The sequence below is a fragment of the Gambusia affinis genome, linkage group LG16 (assembly GCF_019740435.1).
Source record: "Gambusia affinis linkage group LG16, SWU_Gaff_1.0, whole genome shotgun sequence".
Lineage (NCBI taxonomy): Eukaryota > Metazoa > Chordata > Actinopteri > Cyprinodontiformes > Poeciliidae > Gambusia > Gambusia affinis.
Genome location: NC_057883.1, coordinates 25,572,579 through 25,594,304, shown reverse-complemented (window position 1 = coordinate 25,594,304; position 21,726 = coordinate 25,572,579). Strand labels below are relative to the sequence as shown.

The 21,726-nt window shown below is 36.0% G+C and overlaps 2 protein-coding genes across 5 annotated transcripts in view; both read left to right on the top strand.

Annotated features, from left to right (window-relative positions):
- stac (SH3 and cysteine rich domain) overlaps window positions 1-20,732 on the top strand; it is a 35,634-nt gene extending 14,902 nt beyond the window's left edge. For 2 of the 4 annotated variants that reach the window (XM_044142453.1, XM_044142456.1), the window contains 8 exons: window positions 3,606-3,687; window positions 4,495-4,601; window positions 7,335-7,416; window positions 7,513-7,580; window positions 10,888-10,985; window positions 14,770-14,821; window positions 15,128-15,265; window positions 17,649-20,717. In XM_044142453.1, coding sequence (XP_043998388.1) covers window positions 3,606-3,687; window positions 4,495-4,601; window positions 7,335-7,416; window positions 7,513-7,580; window positions 10,888-10,985; window positions 14,770-14,821; window positions 15,128-15,265; window positions 17,649-17,747 — 726 coding nt within the window. In that variant the 3' untranslated portion in view covers window positions 17,748-20,717. Of the gene's footprint in view, window positions 1-3,605; window positions 3,688-4,494; window positions 4,602-7,334; window positions 7,417-7,512; window positions 7,581-10,887; window positions 10,986-14,769; window positions 14,822-15,127; window positions 15,266-17,504; window positions 17,552-17,648 lie in introns of all 4 variants that reach the window. The other 2 variants (XM_044142455.1, XM_044142454.1) reach the window with 2 other exon arrangements.
- LOC122845909 (apical junction molecule-like) lies at window positions 7,588-10,878 on the top strand. Its single transcript, XM_044142457.1, has 2 exons — window positions 7,588-9,158; window positions 9,235-10,878. Exon 1 carries the CDS (start codon window positions 8,306-8,308, stop codon window positions 9,077-9,079), a length of 774 nt encoding a protein of 257 aa, XP_043998392.1. The 5' UTR covers window positions 7,588-8,305; the 3' UTR covers window positions 9,080-9,158; window positions 9,235-10,878.
- Window positions 20,733-21,726: the final 994 nt, after the last annotated feature.

Sequence of the window (21,726 nt, the reverse complement as noted above, 5' to 3'; positions counted from 1 at the left end):
ACTGATTTATTAATAAATAATTGACAATTTCTGTAAGTTTGAGCTCCAGTATGTCTGCCAACGTGTAGATTCTCCTCAGTTGAGTCAGTAAATCAGCGTTTTGATGTCCTCTGGTTCTAAACGCCGTGGCAGCAGTGAGTTTGTTACCTTCAAACACTTTTCTTAGGATTCTCACTCCCAGGAAAGTCTTTGTCACTGTTTTTTGTGGACCATGAAGTGATTCAACTTGTAGGCCATTTTCTTAAAAGTTTAAAACAAAGATCTGGAAAAAATGTGTCACAACTTTTATCTCTTTGGATCATTTATAACCTGAATTAGAAGAAGGTCTTCTGGCTCAGGGATGCGTCTGCCAGGGTGGTCTTGGTGTTTTCATGAAGACGGAGAAGCATTTTTTATTGTCATCCTGCACACTGCACCTCAGCCTCTGCAGGCCTTTAAAGTCCTATAATTTATGGTTGCCCCCTCCCCCCTTAATGCTCCTCTGTTGTCTCCATTATGCAACAATAACTGGAACCAGTTAGGAACATTTGGAGTACGCAGAGTTGGTGTCAAACAAGATAAAAGGGAATTAATGTCATATGGAAACGATGTAGCTGTAAAATCAACAACACAGCCTTTGCTTTCTCCTTTCCCCCCTTGCCATGTTTTTTCCTGGGATGATATGACCGGCTCTCAGGAGTGGAAAATCAGGTTGAAAGGTCAAGCATATAAAGGGAAGTTTCCCCAGAGGAGTGCAGCTCTAAATTCAGCAAACTCTAAACTTGGATGCGTTTGCTGCCATGCTTGTTTCTCTTGGCAAACTGAATGCAGCCAGTAGAAAAGCAAGTGACTTCATGCTCCAAAGCTGCATTAAAGCTGAAACTTATTTTTTCTAACAAACTCCACAAAAAGACCCAAAAACAAAAACTGACAGCTTTGGAGAGCAGGGTGTAGTTTTCAAAACTCAACAACTGCAGGACAATAAATTGTCCCAGAAATGATAACGATAAGCAAAAGAAAAAGTAAAAACTTTATTTCCAAAAGAACATTTAACACTGGAAAACATTTCAAATATCCCACATGAATAAACAACGAACCAAAACTAAAATATCTAAAATGGATTTTAAAATCTCTGTAAGCAAAACTGCATTTGAAAATATATGAATCATTCAGCTTAGACAGGAAACACACTCAGAAGGGCTGGGGAGGATTTTTGCAGCAATTTTCATCTGTATTATAATGGGATTCAATTTAATGTTTCTTGTCCAAATAGAAATTTTGTCTAAATTTATTAAGTAATTAGTTGATTTGTTGCTGGTTGGGTGTCGGGTATCGATGTGTGACGTAACGAAAAGCCTCCAGCTTCAACATGAATTCATAAAATGAAAATATTTATCGAAAGATGACAAAGTTAAAGCACCATTAGCATGCTAGAGACATAGCAGACTGGCACCCTATCCTGAAATTTAAAAGCTCTCTGTGGTGAATTACCTGCAGAAATGTGGCTCTTGACAAAAAACTCTTAGAATCATTGAAATGTTTACATAATTCAGAAAGGCCTAGTTAGTTTGTTTCTTTCTACTACATTTTGAAAATTGTTATTTCTCTAGTGATAACACAATTTGCCAGGACAGGATCCAGACATGAAAATGCATCTCTGAACTGTGACTCAAACGCTGATTGAGTTGATTTTAAAATGTTTTATTTAGAAAACAATAAAAAGTCTGCCTGAGAAATATTTGTTTCATACTTTGAAGACTTTTTTTCTCTGACTGTTAAACGTTGTATTTCCTGTTAACATAAGCCGACGTGTGTCACTGCTTCAATCTCGGATCCTGACAGCCCTTCACATGTTGGACAATATCTGCAGCGTCATGATTTGAAAAGGAATTTAATTCATTCACAGAATTGCTCATGATAAAAATCAGTGATTCATTCTTCAGTTTTTTTTGTTTGTGAGGAATGTTTCTGTCACAAACAAAAAGAGAAGCCGCAACACCTCCTGCTCATCTTCACAGCTTCCTTCAGGTTTCCTGCAAAGAATGGAAAGTGACTTCCTGTTGGAAAGTGTTTTTTAAACCTGAATAATTTCTCTAAGAAGAAGCTTTTAAACATACGATCTGTTGGCTGCTAGGCTTCTCTGAACAGGTTGGGATTCGTCTGTCAGCAAAACAAAGCATGTTCTTTACTGACATTCTCTGAGCTTCACTGGGGTTGCTAGGTAACAGGCGGAACTCTGCTGGGGTTGCTAGGTAACAGGCGGAACTCTGCTGGGGTTGCTAGGTAACAGGCGGAACTCTGCTGGGGTTGCTAGGTAACAGGCAGAACTCTGCTGGGGTTGCTAGGTAACAGGCAGAACTCTGCTGCGGTTGCTAGGTAACAGGCGGAACTCTGCTGGGGTTGCTAGGTAACAGGCGGAACTCTGCTGGGGTTGCTAGGTAACAGGCGGAACTCTGCTGGGGTTGCTAGGTAACAGGCAGAACTCTGCTGGGGTTGCTAGGTAATGAGAAAAATTCCAATTAACGATGATTAAAAATAACTGACTGTATTATTAGAAATAAAGAAAATTAAAAAAATGTTTAAATTGAGTTACTTTTTGAAGTTTAGTGATATATATCTTTTTTTAAGCATTCTGAAGAAGGCTGTATAAAATGGGAAAGTCTTTCAACAGCAACATTTGTGTTTATTTTGCTATGTACGGTCACATCTAAAAATACATTTAAAAAAGCTATAAATAGATTTTTATATTTTTTTATTGTTATCACATTGATACCATAAAATATTGTGATAAATTTCTATGTCCATGTCTTGCAGGGTTTTAGAGCAGTTCTCTTTCGTATGACAAAAGTTTTTAGAATAACTAATCTGCTTATTATAGCAATAAAAAAGTGATTTATACATGTTTGTTTATATACTTTCAAAGGTTTTAGGTGTTTCTGGTTCTGACCTGTGATTTGATGTCATATAACTTTCAAAATGCGTAAAACCAACATCTTCAGAAAATGTGTTTTTTTTCCCCAGAAAAACCACCAATTCTGAATTTTTAAAAAGAATTTCTCATTTTAAACTATTTCTAGGAATAGTTAGAAATGGTAAAACTTTCTGAGCATTTTTCTAGCTGGATACACGTCAAAGTTTCAACCGTAGGAATGACAAAATAGATTTTCCTTTTTAAACTGTAGCCGTGACATTTTTCCGTTTAATATCGTGGTAAATCTGAGCGTTTGTAGAAACGATTAGCCTCAGGGCGGCCGTGTGCTGAGCATGACGTCCGAGTCTGACATCGTTTTGTTAAGAGCGCCACGCCCTCCGGCATCTGTTTGCCCTTGAACTGCCTTTTATTTGTGGCTGTCACAGCATTTCTATTAATTTGTGCATTTTTATAGGCTGATAAACGGTGACTAAAAGAGTTGATGAGTTCAGTCTGCCTTTTTTTCTTTTCTCAAGTGAGAAAATGGGTCGCATTTGCTGCACAGATGCACGACTTTTTATGGATAAAAATATCTCTCCAAAACTTTATCAAAAATCCAAATATTTCAAGGCTTCAGTAATTTTTTATTTTTATTCTTAATGGTTATGATTTGTCATATAGACATATTTTGACTCACTGTTTTTCTCTTCTGCAGCCTAAAGGTTTTCGCCGATACTACAGCTCTCCGTTGCTGAACCAGGAACAGTACGGCTGCATTAAGGAAGTCATGCCCATCGGTGAGATTCACACATCTGATGCTCAGAGCTGGGAAGTAACTAGTTACATCTACTCAGTTACATTTACTTGAGCAACGTTTTGAAGAAAAAAAATACTGTTCGGAGGATTTTTACTTTCTAGTTGTCCCTGCTGTAGCGAAACAATTTCCCACATGGGATTAATAATCTGGTTAGCTATCTTTCTAGCGAGCTAACTGTCTATCTGCTACTAGCTGTGTATGTAGCTAAATATCTAATGGTAGCCATGTAGCTAGGTAGCTATTTACCTACTGCTAGCTATTCTTACTTGAGCGTAATTTCTGGACACAGTGGGTAAATTACTTACTTAACAGAATTAAGTTTTTATTACAGTTTCGTAAATGTTATTTTGAAAGAAATTTAAAGTTTTTACTTTTGCCTGATTTTGTAATTGTTATTTATATGAATTATTTACATTTGGATCTTAAAAGTACCAACATTTCTACATAACGTTATAATTTGGTCTGTCTGATTCTGTAATTTTTAAATGATTAATGGTTTGATCAGTTACTCAGTATCTGAGTATACGTTTTACCAAATACTCATAAAAAGGCTACTTTTTACTGTTTACTTTTACTTGAGTGAAAATATGTTGAAGCAGTGCTAATGTTTCTGGAGAACAAGTTTTGAAGACTCAGCTGTGTGTTTAAACTCTGCTGTGTATCTAATCTGTAGAGTTTATCTGCTGTTTAATGTTTATGTCTTTATGGAAAAACCACTTGGCCGAGATGAAAGCTTCATTTTTGTTTGGTCATCAGCTTATCTTGTATCTTGTGTTTTGCTCCACAGCTTGTGGGAATAAGGTGGACCCAGTGTATGAAGCCCTGAGGTTTGGGACGTCGCTGGCACAAAAGGCCAAGAGGGCAAGCGGCTCAGATTCTCCTCACAGAAACTCGGTAAGAACCCAATATTTATGTGACATCTTGAGTTTTGGGTGTTGTCACTTTGATTTGGGACCAGAATTGTAACATTTGTTACATTTTTCATCTGCTGCAGTTTGCTGAAATAAATCAAGCCATTTAAAGGGGACAAATTATGAAAAATAATTTTTTTTGCTTCCGTTTGGAAATACAAAAAGTATATTTGCTCATCTGTTTGCAGCCAACTCCATCTGTGAGTGTAAACACTGAGTTTGGGAAGCGTTGCCAGCAGGAGCTTATTTGGATTTAAAGTTACAAGACGACCTGAAACAGAACTGACCAGACTCAAATCTCATTATCTAAAAATGAGTTAAATTATAAACATAATACGTCACATTTAAGCAACCTGTTTCCCTCCTCGCCTGAGGGGGCGCTGCACCAAGAAACACTGAAGGAAACAATATAAAAACCTCTAGAGAAGCCACTGAGCCCAACTTCCTGTTTCACAAAACGTAAACAAAAATGTTGTCAGATTTTAGCCGTTGGAGGATTTCTCTTTTGAGTTTGGCTAAAGACCACAAACAGTTTCTCCTGCAAGCGCTAGGCTAGCACGTTTGTTTTGGTTGTGTTACCCAGAATGCCCTGCGTTGTTGTCTACTTTCTGCTTTTGGAGCGGTTTCCACACCAGAGTTCACTTCAACCAAAGCCAGACTTCTTTTGAAGTTCCATTACGCATTCACACCTCCCCAAACGAACCAAACCTTCTAGACAAACAAACTGGAGTTAGTTTGAATCAAACAGAGCTGGTGTGAAGGGACCATTACTTTTGTTTGGGCTTCATGTAAATTTTGCAGACACGATGGTTTAGATAGATCCGTATGCTGCAGAGCTGCAAACACTACCAATAAAGGCAGTGTGGCCCAGGCGGGCTTGCTGGAAGATGTCACTGCGAACAGCAGTGTCACCGCTCTGAAGATGAATCACACTGATTTGCAGCTGCTTGCTGAATCTGCTCTCATGCCGTATATATCGTAATGTAAGGTGAACCGAATCTGGACGCGTGCCTCTGGATGATGACGACTGAAAGCTGCTGGGTTTCAGCCGTCATCCGATGTCCTGTGCAGCTGTTAGAGATGCGTGGGTGTGTGTGTGTGCGTGTGTGCGTGTGTGTGTGTGTGTGTGTGTGTGTGCGTGTGTGTGTGTGTGTGTGTGTGTGTGTGTGTGTGTGGGTGTGTGTGTGGAGACTTTAGAGACAATGTGTTCTCAGCAGGAGTCTGATAATAGCTTCCAAATGCAGACTGGGAAACGGCACATTTACTCCCATCTGCAGTTCAGCACAGAAAATAGATTCATTTTAGCAAACTTAGTGCTCTGAAACTTCACTTGTTGACTTATTGTGCTTTGTAAAAGTATTCACACCCCTTTGCTTATTTTATTTGTTACATTGCAACTAAAAACCCTTCAATTATTTTCATTGATTGCATTCAATAGGACCAAGCAGACATAATCGTGACGTTGAAGAAAAGTTATTTTTTTGTTGGTTTGCACAACTAAACATCTGAAAAGTGTGGTGTGTAATTATACTGATTCACTTAAGTATAATCTAGTCCATCAAACTGCATGCAGAAGTTGCCTAATGTCAGGATTTTGGGTTTTATGGTTCTTGTTGTCTTAAATTACTTTTTTGTGACGGGTTTTGATTGAAGTTGTGAATATTTTTAAGTTCTCTCATGGTGACTTTTCAGCCATTCTTGGCTGGGCCTTAAACACTGATGTCAAACTTTATTCTACAAAACAGTCAAATAAATTAGCGCTTTAAAATTTATCTGCAAAAATTTACTTAGGTAAAGTTGGGTGCACTAATTGTTTTCAAAGTTTGCAAAAATACTAAAGCGTTAAGCTAAAAATTAGCTCTGAATTAGCGAAGTCACAGATTAGCATACTAGCATAAATGTGGCCACCACTGACTTTGGTGAACTAACTTACACGTATTTTATCCATATTTAATGGCAAATGGAGAGCTGGTGTGACACAGTGGGTAAATTACTTACTTAACAGAATTAAGTTTTTATTACAGTTTCATAAATGTTATTTTGAAAGAAATTTAAAGTTTCTTTCGTCTAATTGGGGCTGCTGACAGATTGGGGCTGCTGACAGATTGGTTAGATAGAAAATAAAATAAAAAATAGGAGTTAATTTTCTACCAAAAATCTCAGAAACCTAAAATTATCTAGAAATTTCTGAGCTTGAAAAAATTTAAATTTGCTAGTAAAATCTTAGAAATATTTTAGGAAAACTTTTAGGAAATCTTCTAGAAAGTTTCTGAAATTTTTTTCTCATAAATCGTCAAATTTTGGAGCTAAAAAATTTATAATTCTTTTCCTATAAAATTTCTGAGATTGATCTCAGAGTTTTGAGTTTTTTTGGCAAAAATGAACTTTTTTTCCTGTTATACCTGTACAGTAATATCTTCAAAAAAATTGATCATCACAATAGAAATGATCTAGAGTCAATTAATCATTTTTTCAAGCTTATTTAATTATTATCTATAAAACAAATCCATGAATTGGCCACAATTTAAACTCATTGGGATGTTAGAGTGGCCCAGTCAAAGTCCAGAACTAAATCAAGAATCTGTGGCAGCACTTAAGAATGCCTTCCTGTCAGTACCAATGTATTCTTTAAATATCAGAAATGTTACAACTAAATCCCAGGCAATGAGTGTTGATCACTAGCTGATCAGTTTCTGTATTGATTAATTACTTGTAGGCCAGCGATCTGGATAACGTCCCAGAGGAGGTCGTGGCTCACAACAGCAGGCAAGAGTTGTCGAGAAAACACAGCGATGACGGTGAGATCCTGTTCCAGGAACTCGTTTTCCTGCAGTTTTCCACTCTGCTGAAAGTTCAGATTTCTGCAGTGAGTCATTTTCTGTTTGTTTTCTTAGTTTTCACAGTTATGCAGAACGGAGCCGAGTGTTTGTACCTGCCAGAGAGACAAGCTGATGACTTACCGGTGAGAAACTACTTCCTAAGAAAAGATTTTTCAGCTCTTTATCTGGAAAGCTCTTCATCTACTTTATGGTTTTATGAGGATTTACTCGTGGCCAATAATCTTTCCTCCAACCAAACTGTGATTCTCTGCTAAATTTCCCCAGATTCTGGGGGGGAAATTCAGTTTTCTATAACAAATCAAACCCAAACTGATGTGACTGTTTCCCTGTGGCAGTGCAGACAAACCTTGACCTTTCAACCTTTGACCTGCTGCCATTTTCTGTGCTGCTGCTGTTGTGCCTGGATTCAGTGCTGATGGTGCAAAATTCATGCTGCAGAAAGGAAGAAGGTTAAACTCTGAGATCCCCTCCTGCAGCTCCGCCATGAATATTTCATGGAGCGGCTTCATTAGCCTCCGTCGTCTCTGTCGTCTCCTTCAGGGCGAAATTATGTTACCGTTTTAAAGCTGCAATATGTAACTTTTATGAAAAAATATTTTTCCTGATTTTTGTTGAAAAGTCAGATAATTTGTGAAAAAATCAAGCTGCTCTGCCTTCTTCCTGTGATATCTAGAAGCAACCAATTAGAGCCAGTTTTATAGGTTAGAAACACTAATCACATTTTTATTTGTAAAAATTAACTTGTCATAGTTGAACTATAAACACTGAAATCCCAATTAAAACACTGAAAGTTGGTTTTAAGGTGATAAAATGTGAAAACAGTTTGGTTGGAGCTCCGTGTTGTGCAATGTGGCGCTTCAGCAGCCGACCGGTACCGGAGGTGGAGCGGGTCAGACTGGACCCGGACAGACTGGAGCGGGTCAGACTGGACCCGGACAGACTGGAGCGGGTCAGTCTGGAGCGGGTCGAACTGGAGCGGGTCAGACTGGAGCGGGTCAGACTGGAGCGGGTCAGACTGGAGCGGGTCAGACTGGACCCGGACAGACTGGAGCGGGTCAAACTGGACCCGGACAGACTGGACCCGGACAGACTGGACCCGGACAGACTGGACCCGGACAGACTGGAGCGGGTCAGACTGGAGCGGGTCAGACTGGAGCGGGTCAGACTGGAGCGGGTCAGACTGGAGCGGGTCAGACTGGAGCGGGTCAGACTGGAGCGGGTCAGACTGGAGCGGGTCAAACTGGAGCGGGTCAAACTGGACCCGGACAGACTGGAGCGGGTCAAACTGGAGCGGGTCAAACTGGACCCGGACAGACTGGAGCGGGTCAGACTGGAGCGGGTCAGACTGGACCCGGACAGACTGGAGCGGGTCAAACTGGACCCGGACAGACTGGAGCGGGTCAGACTGGAGCGGGTCAAACTGGACCCGGACAGACTGGAGCGGGTCAGTCTGGAGCGGGTCAAACTGGACCCGGACAGACTGGAGCGGGTCAGACTGGAGCGGGTCAGACGGTCCATTAGCTCAGGCTGGCGGACCAGATGGAGGCTCTGCAGGGTATCGAGCCCAGAAACCGTCTGTAAACCTTCACCAGAATGGGTTTTCCTGTCCTTGCAGGAATGATTTTCTCTTCATCAATGGTGGATTTTGCAGAAATCATCGTTTCTTAGCAAACAGTACCGTTTATATTTCCACTAAAAAGGTAAAAAAAAAGCATAATCATTAGTAATTATGGTGATAATAGACAAATCATTCACCAACAATCTGATTTCATACAGGTATAAGGATAAACAGCCATTGACCTTTCACCTACAAAGACTCTTCGTTGTCATGGCAACTTCAGAAGGATTTTATTATTTAGCAAAGATAAATATTTTAGTAATCCTAATTGACCCAAAACAGCAAACATTTAGTGTGATTTCATGTGAAGCAATAAAAAATGTACATTTTCTATTTTGTGCTGAATATAAACTTTTTGTTCCAGCTGTATATTTAAAACATTCTCACTTCACTGGATGTCTGTATTTGAAACGCTGCAGTTCAGTTGATCTGATTTGAATTGTTCCACAGAAGTGTTGTTGTGGTTCTGGCGGTTCTGTAACGGAGGCCTGTATCACGTTTTGGACCCTGCGCTCGTTTCCCTGCCACCGTTACAAACAGTTTCACTTTATCATCACCGTCTGAAGTCCAGCTGGAGAAAAACACAATTACATTCCCTACATTTTAATAAAACTCATTTATTAAATGAGTTTTTTCCTGCTGTTGCTCAGCAGATTGAGTTTCCATATTGATGGGTTGCAGAAACATGGCAACCCTCTGAAAACCCAATTCTTATTATTATTATTACTTTTATCGATGATTTGAAGAGAAACTGAGCAGAAACAAATTATTTTCCCAAACCTGCAGAGTAACGTAAGTATTCTACAGCACGTCTAATTTACAGGTGAAACCAGATGTTTACATCAGGGTTGTAATAATTTTGGTGTTTTTGTTGTGAATTTTTGTCTACTTAGGTTTAGTTTGTTTTTTTACTTATTATAAGTTAAATATTGTTTACTTTTATTTTAGTCTTTATTAGTTAAAATAGTAATTTAGTTTTTTAAAATATTTTGGTTCATTTTTAGGTGGAGAATTCCAAGTGTATTATTGTGGTTATGTTTACATGGATTGGTAATAAATACTCGACATTTAAAAACTGTTTTCAACCAACTGACTGGTGTTTTCTTCCAACATTTGCTGACGTCGTTTTGTGGACGAGCGTTGGCGAATGGAGAGCCGTAATTTACTGTCGGCTAACACAAATCCCCCAATCCATTCAAACAGCTAATAAATTCATAAACACAAAATTGAAGAAATATATAATTTCAGTATGTTTTATAAATGCACCTGAAGTTTGAGTTACTTATATTTTTTTCCCTATTAATTACCTTTTTTATGTATTTCAGTTAACAAAAAATGTTTTCTCGCTTTCGGTTTTTGTTATTTCATTAGTTTTAGTTACTTATAAGAACCATAATTTATACACATTGAATAGAAAAGATTGTTTGTTCTCACTTTTTGACTTTAAATCAGACTAAATGTTTCCTATTTTGGGGTCAGTTACTGTTACTAAAATTATTTTTATTTCATAAATGTGAAGAATAAAAGATATTTATGATGACCACTCCAATATGGAAACTGTTTCATTCAAAATTAAATTTAAAAAAATTCCAATCATAAAGCAAAAAATGGCTATATTTGAAAAATATATTTATATATAAAAGTAATTTAAGCACAGTTTATTGGGGGGGAAATTAAACCACCAAAATATATGCTTTTTAGGCACCACCAGAGCTCCATACAGTGTCTTTCTGACGACGGTCACTGATGTTGTGTTTTTTAATATAGTGTATGTAAATATTTGGCTTCAGCCGTGTTTCTGTTCTGTTCAGATGGATCAGATCCAGCTGCACAACGATCCGCTCAAGCTCAACACGTTGGTGGCCTTGTACGATTTCAGCGCCCAGGAGAGCCACGACCTGGAGATGAGGTCTGCGCTACACACACACACGCACGCACACACACACACACACACACACACACACACACACACACACACACACACACACAGAGTTAAGGCAAACAGCACAGCATCCACCAGAGCTGCACCTCTCCAGACCTGCGGGTGAAACGCTGCTGACTGATTGACTCTGACCTCATTGATCTTCTTTGTTGTTGAAAATGTGAAATAAATAAAAAGGTTGAGACTCGCTGTGCACAGCGGCTTCACCTCTCCAGATCCAACAATTCAACTTCGCAAAGAAACTAGATTTAAGTTTTCATCTGTTCTCCTTCTCACATATAGCAGTTTCAGTTTGGAGAATTACTCGATTAATAACATTTTTCCATCAATTAGAGCTCAAAATCTGGTAAATTGTTTTCATGAATGCCTCTCAGTAGATGGTAAAATCCTCAAAAATCAGATTTTTTCCCTCTTCTTTATAACTCCCTCCATGTTTATTCATAAATTAATAGATTAGAGGTTTGTACCTTGATTCACCTTTCTCTGCTGAAAATAGCCTCATTTATTATTTTAGCAACTGATTATACTATTCATTATTCTGACGATTAATCGGATAAGGAAATTGACACATTTTCAGATTTTCATTTAACCACTGTAAATATTAAAAAGCATTAAAAATGCTAAAAGACAACAAATAATTAAATTCCTTTCTTCAATAAGAAAATAAACATTTCATTGCCTAAATGCAATAACTCATTGTTCCTTTAGTGTTCGCTTGATCATTTGTTGCAAAGGATTCATCTGCTGCTAAAAAAATATTAACACACGTTTGAAAAGCTCTTCCCTTTCTTCTTCATTTATCAATAAACTGTAGGGATTTTTTATATATAATCTGAACCAGGTGAAGCTAACACTGTGATTTTTGTACATTTTTAGCTTAAATACTTCTCTGTTTTTTGAGTAAATGACCCTTTTTGAGTCTGTATACTCCAGTTAATGATTAATTGATTACAAAATTAGTTGATTATTATTTCAATAATCGATTAATCACGATTAATCGTTTCAGCTCTATGTTACTTCTGCATTTCCCTCTGTTCTTGCGCTCTATTGCTTTTTAACCCTGATTTATAACATAACTTTCAGCAGTAAAATTTTACATTTATAAATGAGACAAATGATCCAAAGACTCAGATGTGCAGAGTGACCTCATTAATGACACCTGATGGAGAAATGGTAGAAAGTATTAATATCCAATCAGTCTTTTTTTATATCTAAACTGAATGAGATTAACGATGCCAGGATCTTCCATTAACAGCCCCATCAGGGTATTTCACTAAGATGGACTGCACCGTGTGTGAAGCCTAATACAAATATGATTTATTGCCATTAAACTGACAAAGTGTTGCATATTTCAGACCAGAACAGAAGTAGATGCTGCTGTAATTTAGGATGTGAAAGAAAGACGAATTACAGATAAATCAGGGGAAAAGGAGCTTTTGAAAATGACTCTTATGTAATGTGAATGGTATTCAGATTTTCCATGAGAACAAAATCAGACATAATTCTGAAGAAAATACATTTTAATAGCTTTTAATTTATTTGTCTTCAGTTTCTTCTCCATCATTGGGTTGTTTTGCAAATAAAAATAGTCAAAAGCTTCAGCATGTAGACGTGACAAGTTGGTAGAAACATTCCCTGAAACTGTAGTGACGGAGGTCAGAACCGATTAATCACGATTAATCGCTCATTGAAATAATCTTCAACTCATTTAGTAACCGATTAATCGTTAACTGGACTATACATACTCAAAAACCTACACAGTCAGAGCCATAATTAAGCCAAAACCAAACAAAAATGTAAACTTTTTAATATTTCAGATGAACAATGTTTTTTATCAGTAATTATTTTCTATCCAGAACTCTTCCAGGGGAAAGTTTCGCTTCACCTGGTTCAGATTTTCTGAAGAAAATCTCATATTAAGCACCTTTTGTTATCCAGTCATTAATTAGTTAATTGAAAAAGTGTATGAACAGATTAATCAGCCATACATTGCATTGATGTTAAATGAAGCAAAAAAGGATTATTAAAGTGTTTTTTAGTGTTTGTTTTTAGCTGTACATGCATACTTTACTACAGATTATCAAGCATACACTGAAGGAGTGTTATGTAGCTGCATTTTAAGCAATAAATTAATGAAAATGATTTATTAATATGCATTTCTTACTTATTTTAATACCAAAATGATTTGGTAAGATTTTGTGTTTTTGTGGTGTTTATTTTTGTTGGTTGTGCAGGAGGCTCCACTTCTGCTTTTCGGAGATGTGAGTGTAAACAATGAGCTGGGGGTGTGGCCAGCAGGAGAGGATTTGGATTTAAAGTGACCGCCCTGTAAAAACCTGAGTATTAGTGGGTTATTTGTATTTTTGGGAAACATTTTTTGTTTCATTCCTGCAGAGCTTCTTAAAGGACTTCCTATGGAGTCCAGATGTTCTGCTCTGTCCAAGCTTCGGCTCTTTGCTCATGATCTGCAGGATACTTTAAAATAGGCTTTCGGGAAAGATGAGTCCTTGAGTCGAAGTATCAATTTGTTTCCGGTTCTCACAGAAATCTCCTGAGGAAACTCGGATAAGATGCTCTTCTCTTTTCCATGTTTTTCCATGTTTTTCCTCCCGTTTAGCTCAGAAATAAATCAGTGCTTTAAATGACAAACTAAAGAGTTTCCCCAATCAAAGGGGTTAATTTTCATTCTGATTTAAAGTAAGAAAATTAGTTTGTTGATTAGTTTCAGCTGCCAACACAGACTCTAATTACACTATTGTCTTTTTTTCAGCATGTGATGATGACGCATTTTAAATGAGCAAAATCCTGAAAGAAGTTCTTCCATTTTATCTGCAGGTTTTAATATTTTATACTTAATTCCCTTTTAGACTGTAACTAACTTCAGCTTTCCACATCTTCAGCCAATCATTTTATTTTTTACACACCAGCATAGTGGAAGAAAAATGATTTTCTAAATTTTACTATAAAAAAAAAAAAAGTGTCACAAAGGAAATTATATTCTGGAACCAGAATTAATCTGTTCGTAATATTTAATATTTTTGCTCCGTGGAGCAAAATGTTTCTTCCTCAGAGGATTAGAGGAAGTAGTGGTTAAACTTTTGACACATTTTACTGTAAAACCTGATATTTTTCTTTTACTAGAGATCAAAATCATACAGACACTGTTTGTTAGGGATAAATGCTGAAACGGGTCCCTCTAGTGGTTTAACATGTTTATGTGAGTTTTCTTATTTATGTCTTTGTTTTCTACAGAAGGAGATCATGGCCCAAAATCCAACAAATAAATACAATTCTGATTTTAATTTCAGAATCCTGATTCTGTGTCAAAATTCAAATAAATCACCAAACATTGTTAGTTTTGTGTCAGTTATGTCATCAGTATATGAAAATAATAATGATATAAGATTTGTAAACTTGCACTTTAACATGTTACCAGATTTATTTAGTAGATTTAAGTTTTAATACTAGATTTGCTCTGTGGTGCAAAAGCAATTTAAACAAAAATGATTTTGAGAAGAAAAATCAGAATTAGGATGAAAAATTAGAATTCTGAAAAAAAAACTAAATTCTGAGAAAAAAATCTGAATTCTGCAAAAAAGTTTGAATTCTCAAAGAAAACAAAGTTGTCAGAAAAAAATAATAATTCTGAGAAAAAAACGAATACTGAGAAAAATAATCAGAATGTTGAGATTAAAGTGAGGTTATTTTCTCCTGCGGTGGCACTAATCTTCCTCCGTATTTCTCCTTACAGAGCAGGAGACAGAATATTGCTGGCAGATGATTCCAACGACGACTGGTGGAAGGTAGGCAGGAAATCAAAGCTGCATTTTCCAAACGGTCGCTCTGACATTTTTAATTCTTTGTTCGTATCAAAGATAAATACAGATAAACTTTATAATAAAGGGGAAATTGAGCTGAAAATTCTCCAGGATTCATTAAACACATCGGAGATGAATTAGGGGACAAACTGGGCGAGCCGGCCTGTTTCCAGCAGAGCGTACGGAAACACATTATGCATTTTAACTTCGTCTGCAGGCGCAGATTAAAGCTCTGCACACCTTCCTGATGTTTCGCTTTAGCTTGATGGACGTCTGTCTTTTGTGTTTTAGGGAGTGATTGAGGACAGGATCGGTTATTTCCCAGCAGCCTTTGCTCATGAGCTGCAGGGGGGAGATCAGGTGTTCAGGTGCAACAGGACATTCATCGGCTGCAAAGAGCAAGGGCAGCTCACTCTGAAGGAGGGGCAGGTACTGCAGCTAATTACCCCACAGCCCTCCAGCGGGGTATTCACAACAGAATCTTCTTCTTGTTTTAGCAGCAAAAACACAAATCGTACAAAATATTTTTGGTCTAATTTCTGAAATAAATATCTTAAAATAAGGCAAAACTAACCGAGTAACGTTTTAGTTTGTTTTTAGTCAATAATGGCTTAATAGTGATGAAAAAGTTCTAGAGATGAGAATTAATCTACCAGTGGACCAGAACATTATAAACTATAATATGAGAAAAACATTATTTTGTGGCATTTTACTGATTTTAAACATTTTTCAAATTATAAAAATGTATTGAAGAAATAAGTAAACTAAGAAATGGACATCATAAAATTAGGCTTGTTGCAATAAATCAATTAATCAGATGATAAATTAAATCCAGTTCAACAATTTCCATTTGCATGACTTTTCATTTTTCTTTTTTCTCTTTCTACCAGAAAATGGGTGATAAAAATCTTTAGTCTGATGTTTTTGTCTCAACCTTATTTAAATAATTTATTTGATGTTTTTGATATAATTCTAACATTGTATAAAAAGGTTTAAGTCGTTAACTGAATATTTATATCCGATTAATCGTCAGAATAATAGATTAATCGATAACTAAAATACCTTTTACTTTCAGAAAGAGCTGAAACGATTGATCAGATCAATTGTGATGAATTGATTATTGATATAATAAACTATTTTAGTAATTGATTAACTGGAGTATATGAACTTATATGAATGAAAGTATATAAATTACAGTTTTGGCTGTAATTTAGCCAAATCTGAAAAAAATCTCATTACCTGTTGGAAGTGTTTTTAGGTGGAGATGCATCCTTTCTAATTCAATTAATCGTCAGAATATTAGATTAATAATTGTTAACTGCAGCCTTTATCTACACATTTATTTTCCTTTTTTAGGTCTCTTTGATAGGCACAGATGCATTTGGTAAATATTCAGACATAATTTCATACATTGCTCACGTCGAATGCAGAGTCACAGCTCAACGTTTAAGAACCGGAGCTTCAAATTATTCGACGGCTCTTTGGGTAAATTATTCTGGCACACACTTGTTCACAGAAAAGTTCATCTGGAGTCAACAGACATTTCCTCTCAGGAATCTAATCTAATCAAATTAGCATCTCAGCTGTTAGCAGATCTCAGACCAGCGTCTGTTTGCTTCCCAGGACCCGTTGTGTCGAAGACTCTGAGTACGCATAAAGTAAAGGCGCCCAGTGGGGATAAAACCAACTCAGCAAGATGAATCTGTGACCCTCTGACTCTCTTTTCCATTCACTCAGACCCAGGGGAGAAACGCTCAGAGCAGACATGCACATTCATGTGTTCATTAACAGGGTCGAAGTTTAAACCAGGCCGTTCCATAAAGGTAAACACTCGGTGTGTTTGGAGGAACAGAAAAGCTTCACGGCTAAAGACAAATTCATGTAGTTCACTTAGAGTGACAGCTGAGTGAATGATCTGATTGAAATAAAATGAGATATGGAAGTTAATAAATGCTGAAAAAAAAGTAAAATTGTTTTTTATGAGCTTGTGGGAAACTGATTTTTGTTAAAAACAGCCTGGCAGCAAAAATGATGACAGGCTATTTTTGACAGGAATTTTAAACAAAAACAGGAAAAAAACAGGAACTGATGAGCAATAACATGTTTTATTATCATGTTACACATTTCCTCTCCTTCTATAATAATATTTAATTAAGCTAGATTCATGATGATGAGTCAAATATTAAAACAATCATTTAGTAATCGATTAATCGCTAACTGGAGTACATAGACCCAAAAAAGGAGCACAGAGCAGGAACTAAACCAAAACTGCACAGAAAAATACATTTGACCTTTCAGACAAAACTAAAAGGTATTCATCAGTAAACATGAACCCTCTATAGTTTTAGCTTCATCTGGTTCACATTAATATATAATTATTAATTAGTTAATCCAAAAAATAATCAACAGATTGGCCCTACAATGTATTGATAAGTCAAGCAGAAATTGTTGAGCTTTTCACATTTGATGCATTGTTTGCTAAATGAAAGTTATGTTGTTGCATTTTAGGCAATTAAATGTGTATTTCTTTATGAAAGAAATTGAATTATTTCTTTAATGTATTTTTAATATTGTATAAAAAATGCTTACCTGGTTAAGTGAATTTTAAAAATCTGATTAATCATCAGACTAGCGATTAATCATTTACTAAAATAATTGTTTGTTGCAGTCCAAAAGCAGACAACTGTCACTCATTTCAAATCTGGGATATAAAAGGTAAATTTGACACAATGCAGTAAGAGAATAGACCAGCTGCTATACTCCTAAGATGTTTTTCATCCATTAATTGATGATGATTTCTCCTCTGCTGTAGATCTGTGTGAGCAGTGAGGGCGAGCGTGGCGGCTTCATCAGAGTGGCGTTTGGAAAGAAGAGAGGCTACGTCCCCTGTGATGTCCTGGAAATCATCTGAGACAAAGACGCTGCAAAAGCATGACAGGGATAAAAAGTCGGACTGGATCAACCACTGGGATGTAAGAGGTGGAGGAACCGAAGGAACAGGAAGAGAGGCGCTCACATCGTCACAAAATGGAGTTTAATCAAGCACTGATGGGTTCTGCACCAGAAACTCAGAAAAAACTCCTTCTCAAACGGTCCTGCTCAAGAAGATGCTGCGACAACAAACTGCAAGGAGACAGGAGATCACTGTGTCACTGTTTTTTACATTTAATTTATAGAGCCTGTGGCTTTTGTTTTGTTTTTCTGTAGATTATTTAAATATAAGCGATTGCTCATGTAAAAGAAAACAGCATAAATTGTAAAGACATAGACAATTGCTTATTGAAATTATTTTTTAAGCTCTTATTACATAAACAGAATTCCTCTTTTACATAGTTTAGTTCCCAATGCTTTTATACTACAGGATTTTCCACATAAATGTTGCATTTGTACAGAAGTAAAGAATGTTAAGTGTAGTTTTCTATGTCAGTTACTGACCCACACAGCAGTACAAAAACAAACATGTCTCTTTACAATAAGAGAATATGAGCATTTATGCCTTGATTTGTCCTAAAAGTTTATGAATTTGTTTATTTATGTTTGAGCTCTTCTTAACATCAAACAAAACCTTATATTTATTCTATAATGGCTCTGAAACAGTAAAACTGAAAAAAAGAGAGATGAGAATCAGTCCTTAAATCCAAAAAGTATTTTATGATGTGACCCTTACTGTGTCCAAATTAATTAGAAACAGTTACATTGTTGCATTTTTCACATTGTAATAGATTCAGTGAGATCCCGGACGAGCCCCCAAAAATTTTACGCCAAAATTCCATTTTAAGATAGAAACCCTTAGCTTACCTAATTTTGAGTATTTAACAAACAAAGGCATTTTTATCATACAGTATGAAGAACAGACTTAAATACTGCCTAATTAGATCAAATAAGAGTCAAATGAACAGAGCTAACTGGTCCAGAACATGGTAACAGGTAGCTAGTAATAATTAAGATAAAGACGTTGTACACAGACATCCAGGTTAATTCAGCCAATGTAAACTGGTAAACAATTGCATTTCAATAATAGTAACGCAACTCAAACAGTGAAACTCATTCTAAATCTAATTACTGCATGTTAGCTAAACCATTTGAGCCAACAGATTTTATTGAGACATAAACTACTGCCAGTCTTCTGGCATTCTGTTAATAATTTAGGATGATTGGAGGCAAAAAGACAAGCAAGAAAACTGATTTGGTCTTTGCATGAATCTGCAACAAGCCCTGGATTTTAACGTAAACAACAGTAGTCAATGCGGTAACCTGCTGGGCATTTTTACAGCTTATTGACAGAAATCAAAATGTAGTTCTACATACTCTCAGTATGATCTTGTAAAAGACCAAAAATGAAGGATTTATCTAAATATTTAAACACATCTAGACTGCTAGAAGAAATAAAGATTTCACATAAAACAACCAAAATCCAAGAATACAAAATGTTCAAGAACTCCAGTCTATATTGTAAAAGGAAAAATGGTAACCTGTAGTAAATATCCAGTGTAGTTTCCTGCAGTATCTTTATCCTTTCATCTGCCACTTTACTTGTTAGGTTGTAAACATTTTCTACATGACTCATTTTTAATTTTAACTTGCAGTTTATTGTGTTTTTTGTTATTTTTCTTCAAAGATTTAAGTTATCTAAACTATAAAGCTGTGAAAAGTTATTGTCTCTTACAGCCTTTTTTTCTCTTTTTGTGTCAATTTTTTATCATCAAGTAAATAAAAATACCCATCTAAGCTAGTCTGATTAAATACAAGCAAAACATGCTTTAAACGAAGACTTCATTTGAGGAAAAAATCCCATTTCAACCAAAATAAATGCCACATTCAGCCCTAATTACTGCCAGACCAGCAGAATCAAGATATCCTAAATGTAGCCTGAAAATATAATGGTAGCGATTTAGCAACGAGAAAAAATGTGCTAAATCTCCTGACCATATAACTGCACAATTCCACATTTCAAAAGTAAATTCACTTAATGGATAAAACAAAAACTCCCTAATTTTTTAATAAAAAGTTTTGGAGCCAGGATGAGGTGTTTGTTTGTTTGTTTGTTTGTTTGTTTGTTTGTTTGTTTGTTTGTTTGTTTGTTAGTTTAGTTTGTTTTGTTTTTGGACGTATCGTAATTGGTTTATTTTGCAAAACTGCAATGGTTACACCTTTTCTGCTTCACACAAAACGCATGATCAAAAACCGAATGTTACTACTGGTAGAAACAACAAAGAGGAAGACGACGGAGAGGTTGGAGATGCATGATTTTAAAGTTTGAAAAGCTGAAAATTTTCTAGTAAACTCAAATTTTGAGATTGATCACAAAGTTTTGGAAAAAATACAACTTGAAATTCCTGAGTTTCAGAAGTAAAAATAAATGTGACTTTTGGACATTTCAAAAGTCTAAAATTTATTATTTTTGAAATTCAGAAATGTCCTTGTTTTCTGAGATGATTCTGAAATTTTATTTTTTCTGGAAAATGTTCTGCTTTTCAAACAGAAATTTCGAAATGTGTTCTAGGAAATTTCTAAGATTTTTTGGTGAAAATGTATTCTGTTTTTTCTATTAACAATAACCTGTTTATGGGGCAAAACTTTTCCACAAAGTCAAGTTGTTTGGATAGTTTCTTTTACCAATTAAATTATAATTTGTTTATATTCGTGTTATCTTTGTGTGACAGTAAAATTTATCTGTGAAAGGGAGTGAAAACTTTTCACAGCATCATAACAAACAAAACTTTTCTAACTTTTCTAAAGACTGATCTTCGGTTTGCTGGTTGTGACTTTGAACATGTAAGAAAACAATGAATTTCTCGCTAGAAGCCTCAGTGGAAGAGGTTTTATTGTGAGGTTGGATTGTATGACATTTGTACATGTTTAATTTCTCACCTGGAATAAAGAGCAGAACTTTGTACAAAGTGCTTGTAGCATCATTTGGAACAAAAGCAGTAAATTCTTGCTCTAGAACCAACAAGAAAAGCAAAAAAATATATAAAATCCACAACTAAGTGATTGATTGGAAAATAACACAATGTTGATTAAATATGGGGCATTTTTGGTAAAAAAAAAAAATCATTTTATTATAAAGTTAAAGCTGCAATCAGCTAGCAGAAACAACTCAAGAAATGAGAACCTGACAGAACCACGAATGTGTCATCAGGACCAAACAGACCACAAGAACTCATAAAATATAATAATCCAGTAACTTCACTCATCAACAACACAGTTTCATTTAAAATGAGTCTAAATTAAACTCTTGACTTCACAACACAACAACAAAAGCCACAAGCGAAGTTGAGTTTAAAACAGAACGTATGTTAGCAAGTTTAATCATAAATTTTGCAGTTTGTTGAACGTTTTGAGTTTTTTAAAGATATATCAGAGCATCCTAATCATTTATGAGTCCCTAACCCTCTGAAATAAAATGTTTTGCACGGAATTCACACTAAATAATTTTAACCATGAGTTTTGTACAACGTATCACCAATATTTATGGGAACCTGGGGGACGTGGTTGGGTCTGTTTTCTGGGTTGAACTGCAGTTTTAGTCTGAGGTTTGTTTAAAAAAGTTTTAAAAAACACCCAGCCATTTTCTGACAGTAGTTTGATATTTTTGGTGTCTGGAAAATGAGCTGTTTGAAAACCCCCCCGATTGCTGAGTCACATTCAAAAAGCACTGGAACGTTTGGTCAGCTGGAGGTTCTACTTCTGCTTTTCAAACATGAACTGCATCTTCATATTATTCATAAGAATAATATGAAGATTATTAATATAATCTTCATATGAATAATCTTCATTATTCATATGAAGGCGGCCAACAGCCATTTTCTGTAACAGTAATGCTCAAAATCTCATCATCTAAGAATGATTTTGTGCACAAAATGTAATGAACATAGAAATATCAGGAG

What these genes read in the sequence shown, in the direction of transcription:
- LOC122845909 (XM_044142457.1), top strand. Translation starts at nt 8,306, where the DNA reads ATGTGGCGCTTCAGCAGCCGACCGGTACCGGAGGTGGAGCGGGTCAGA.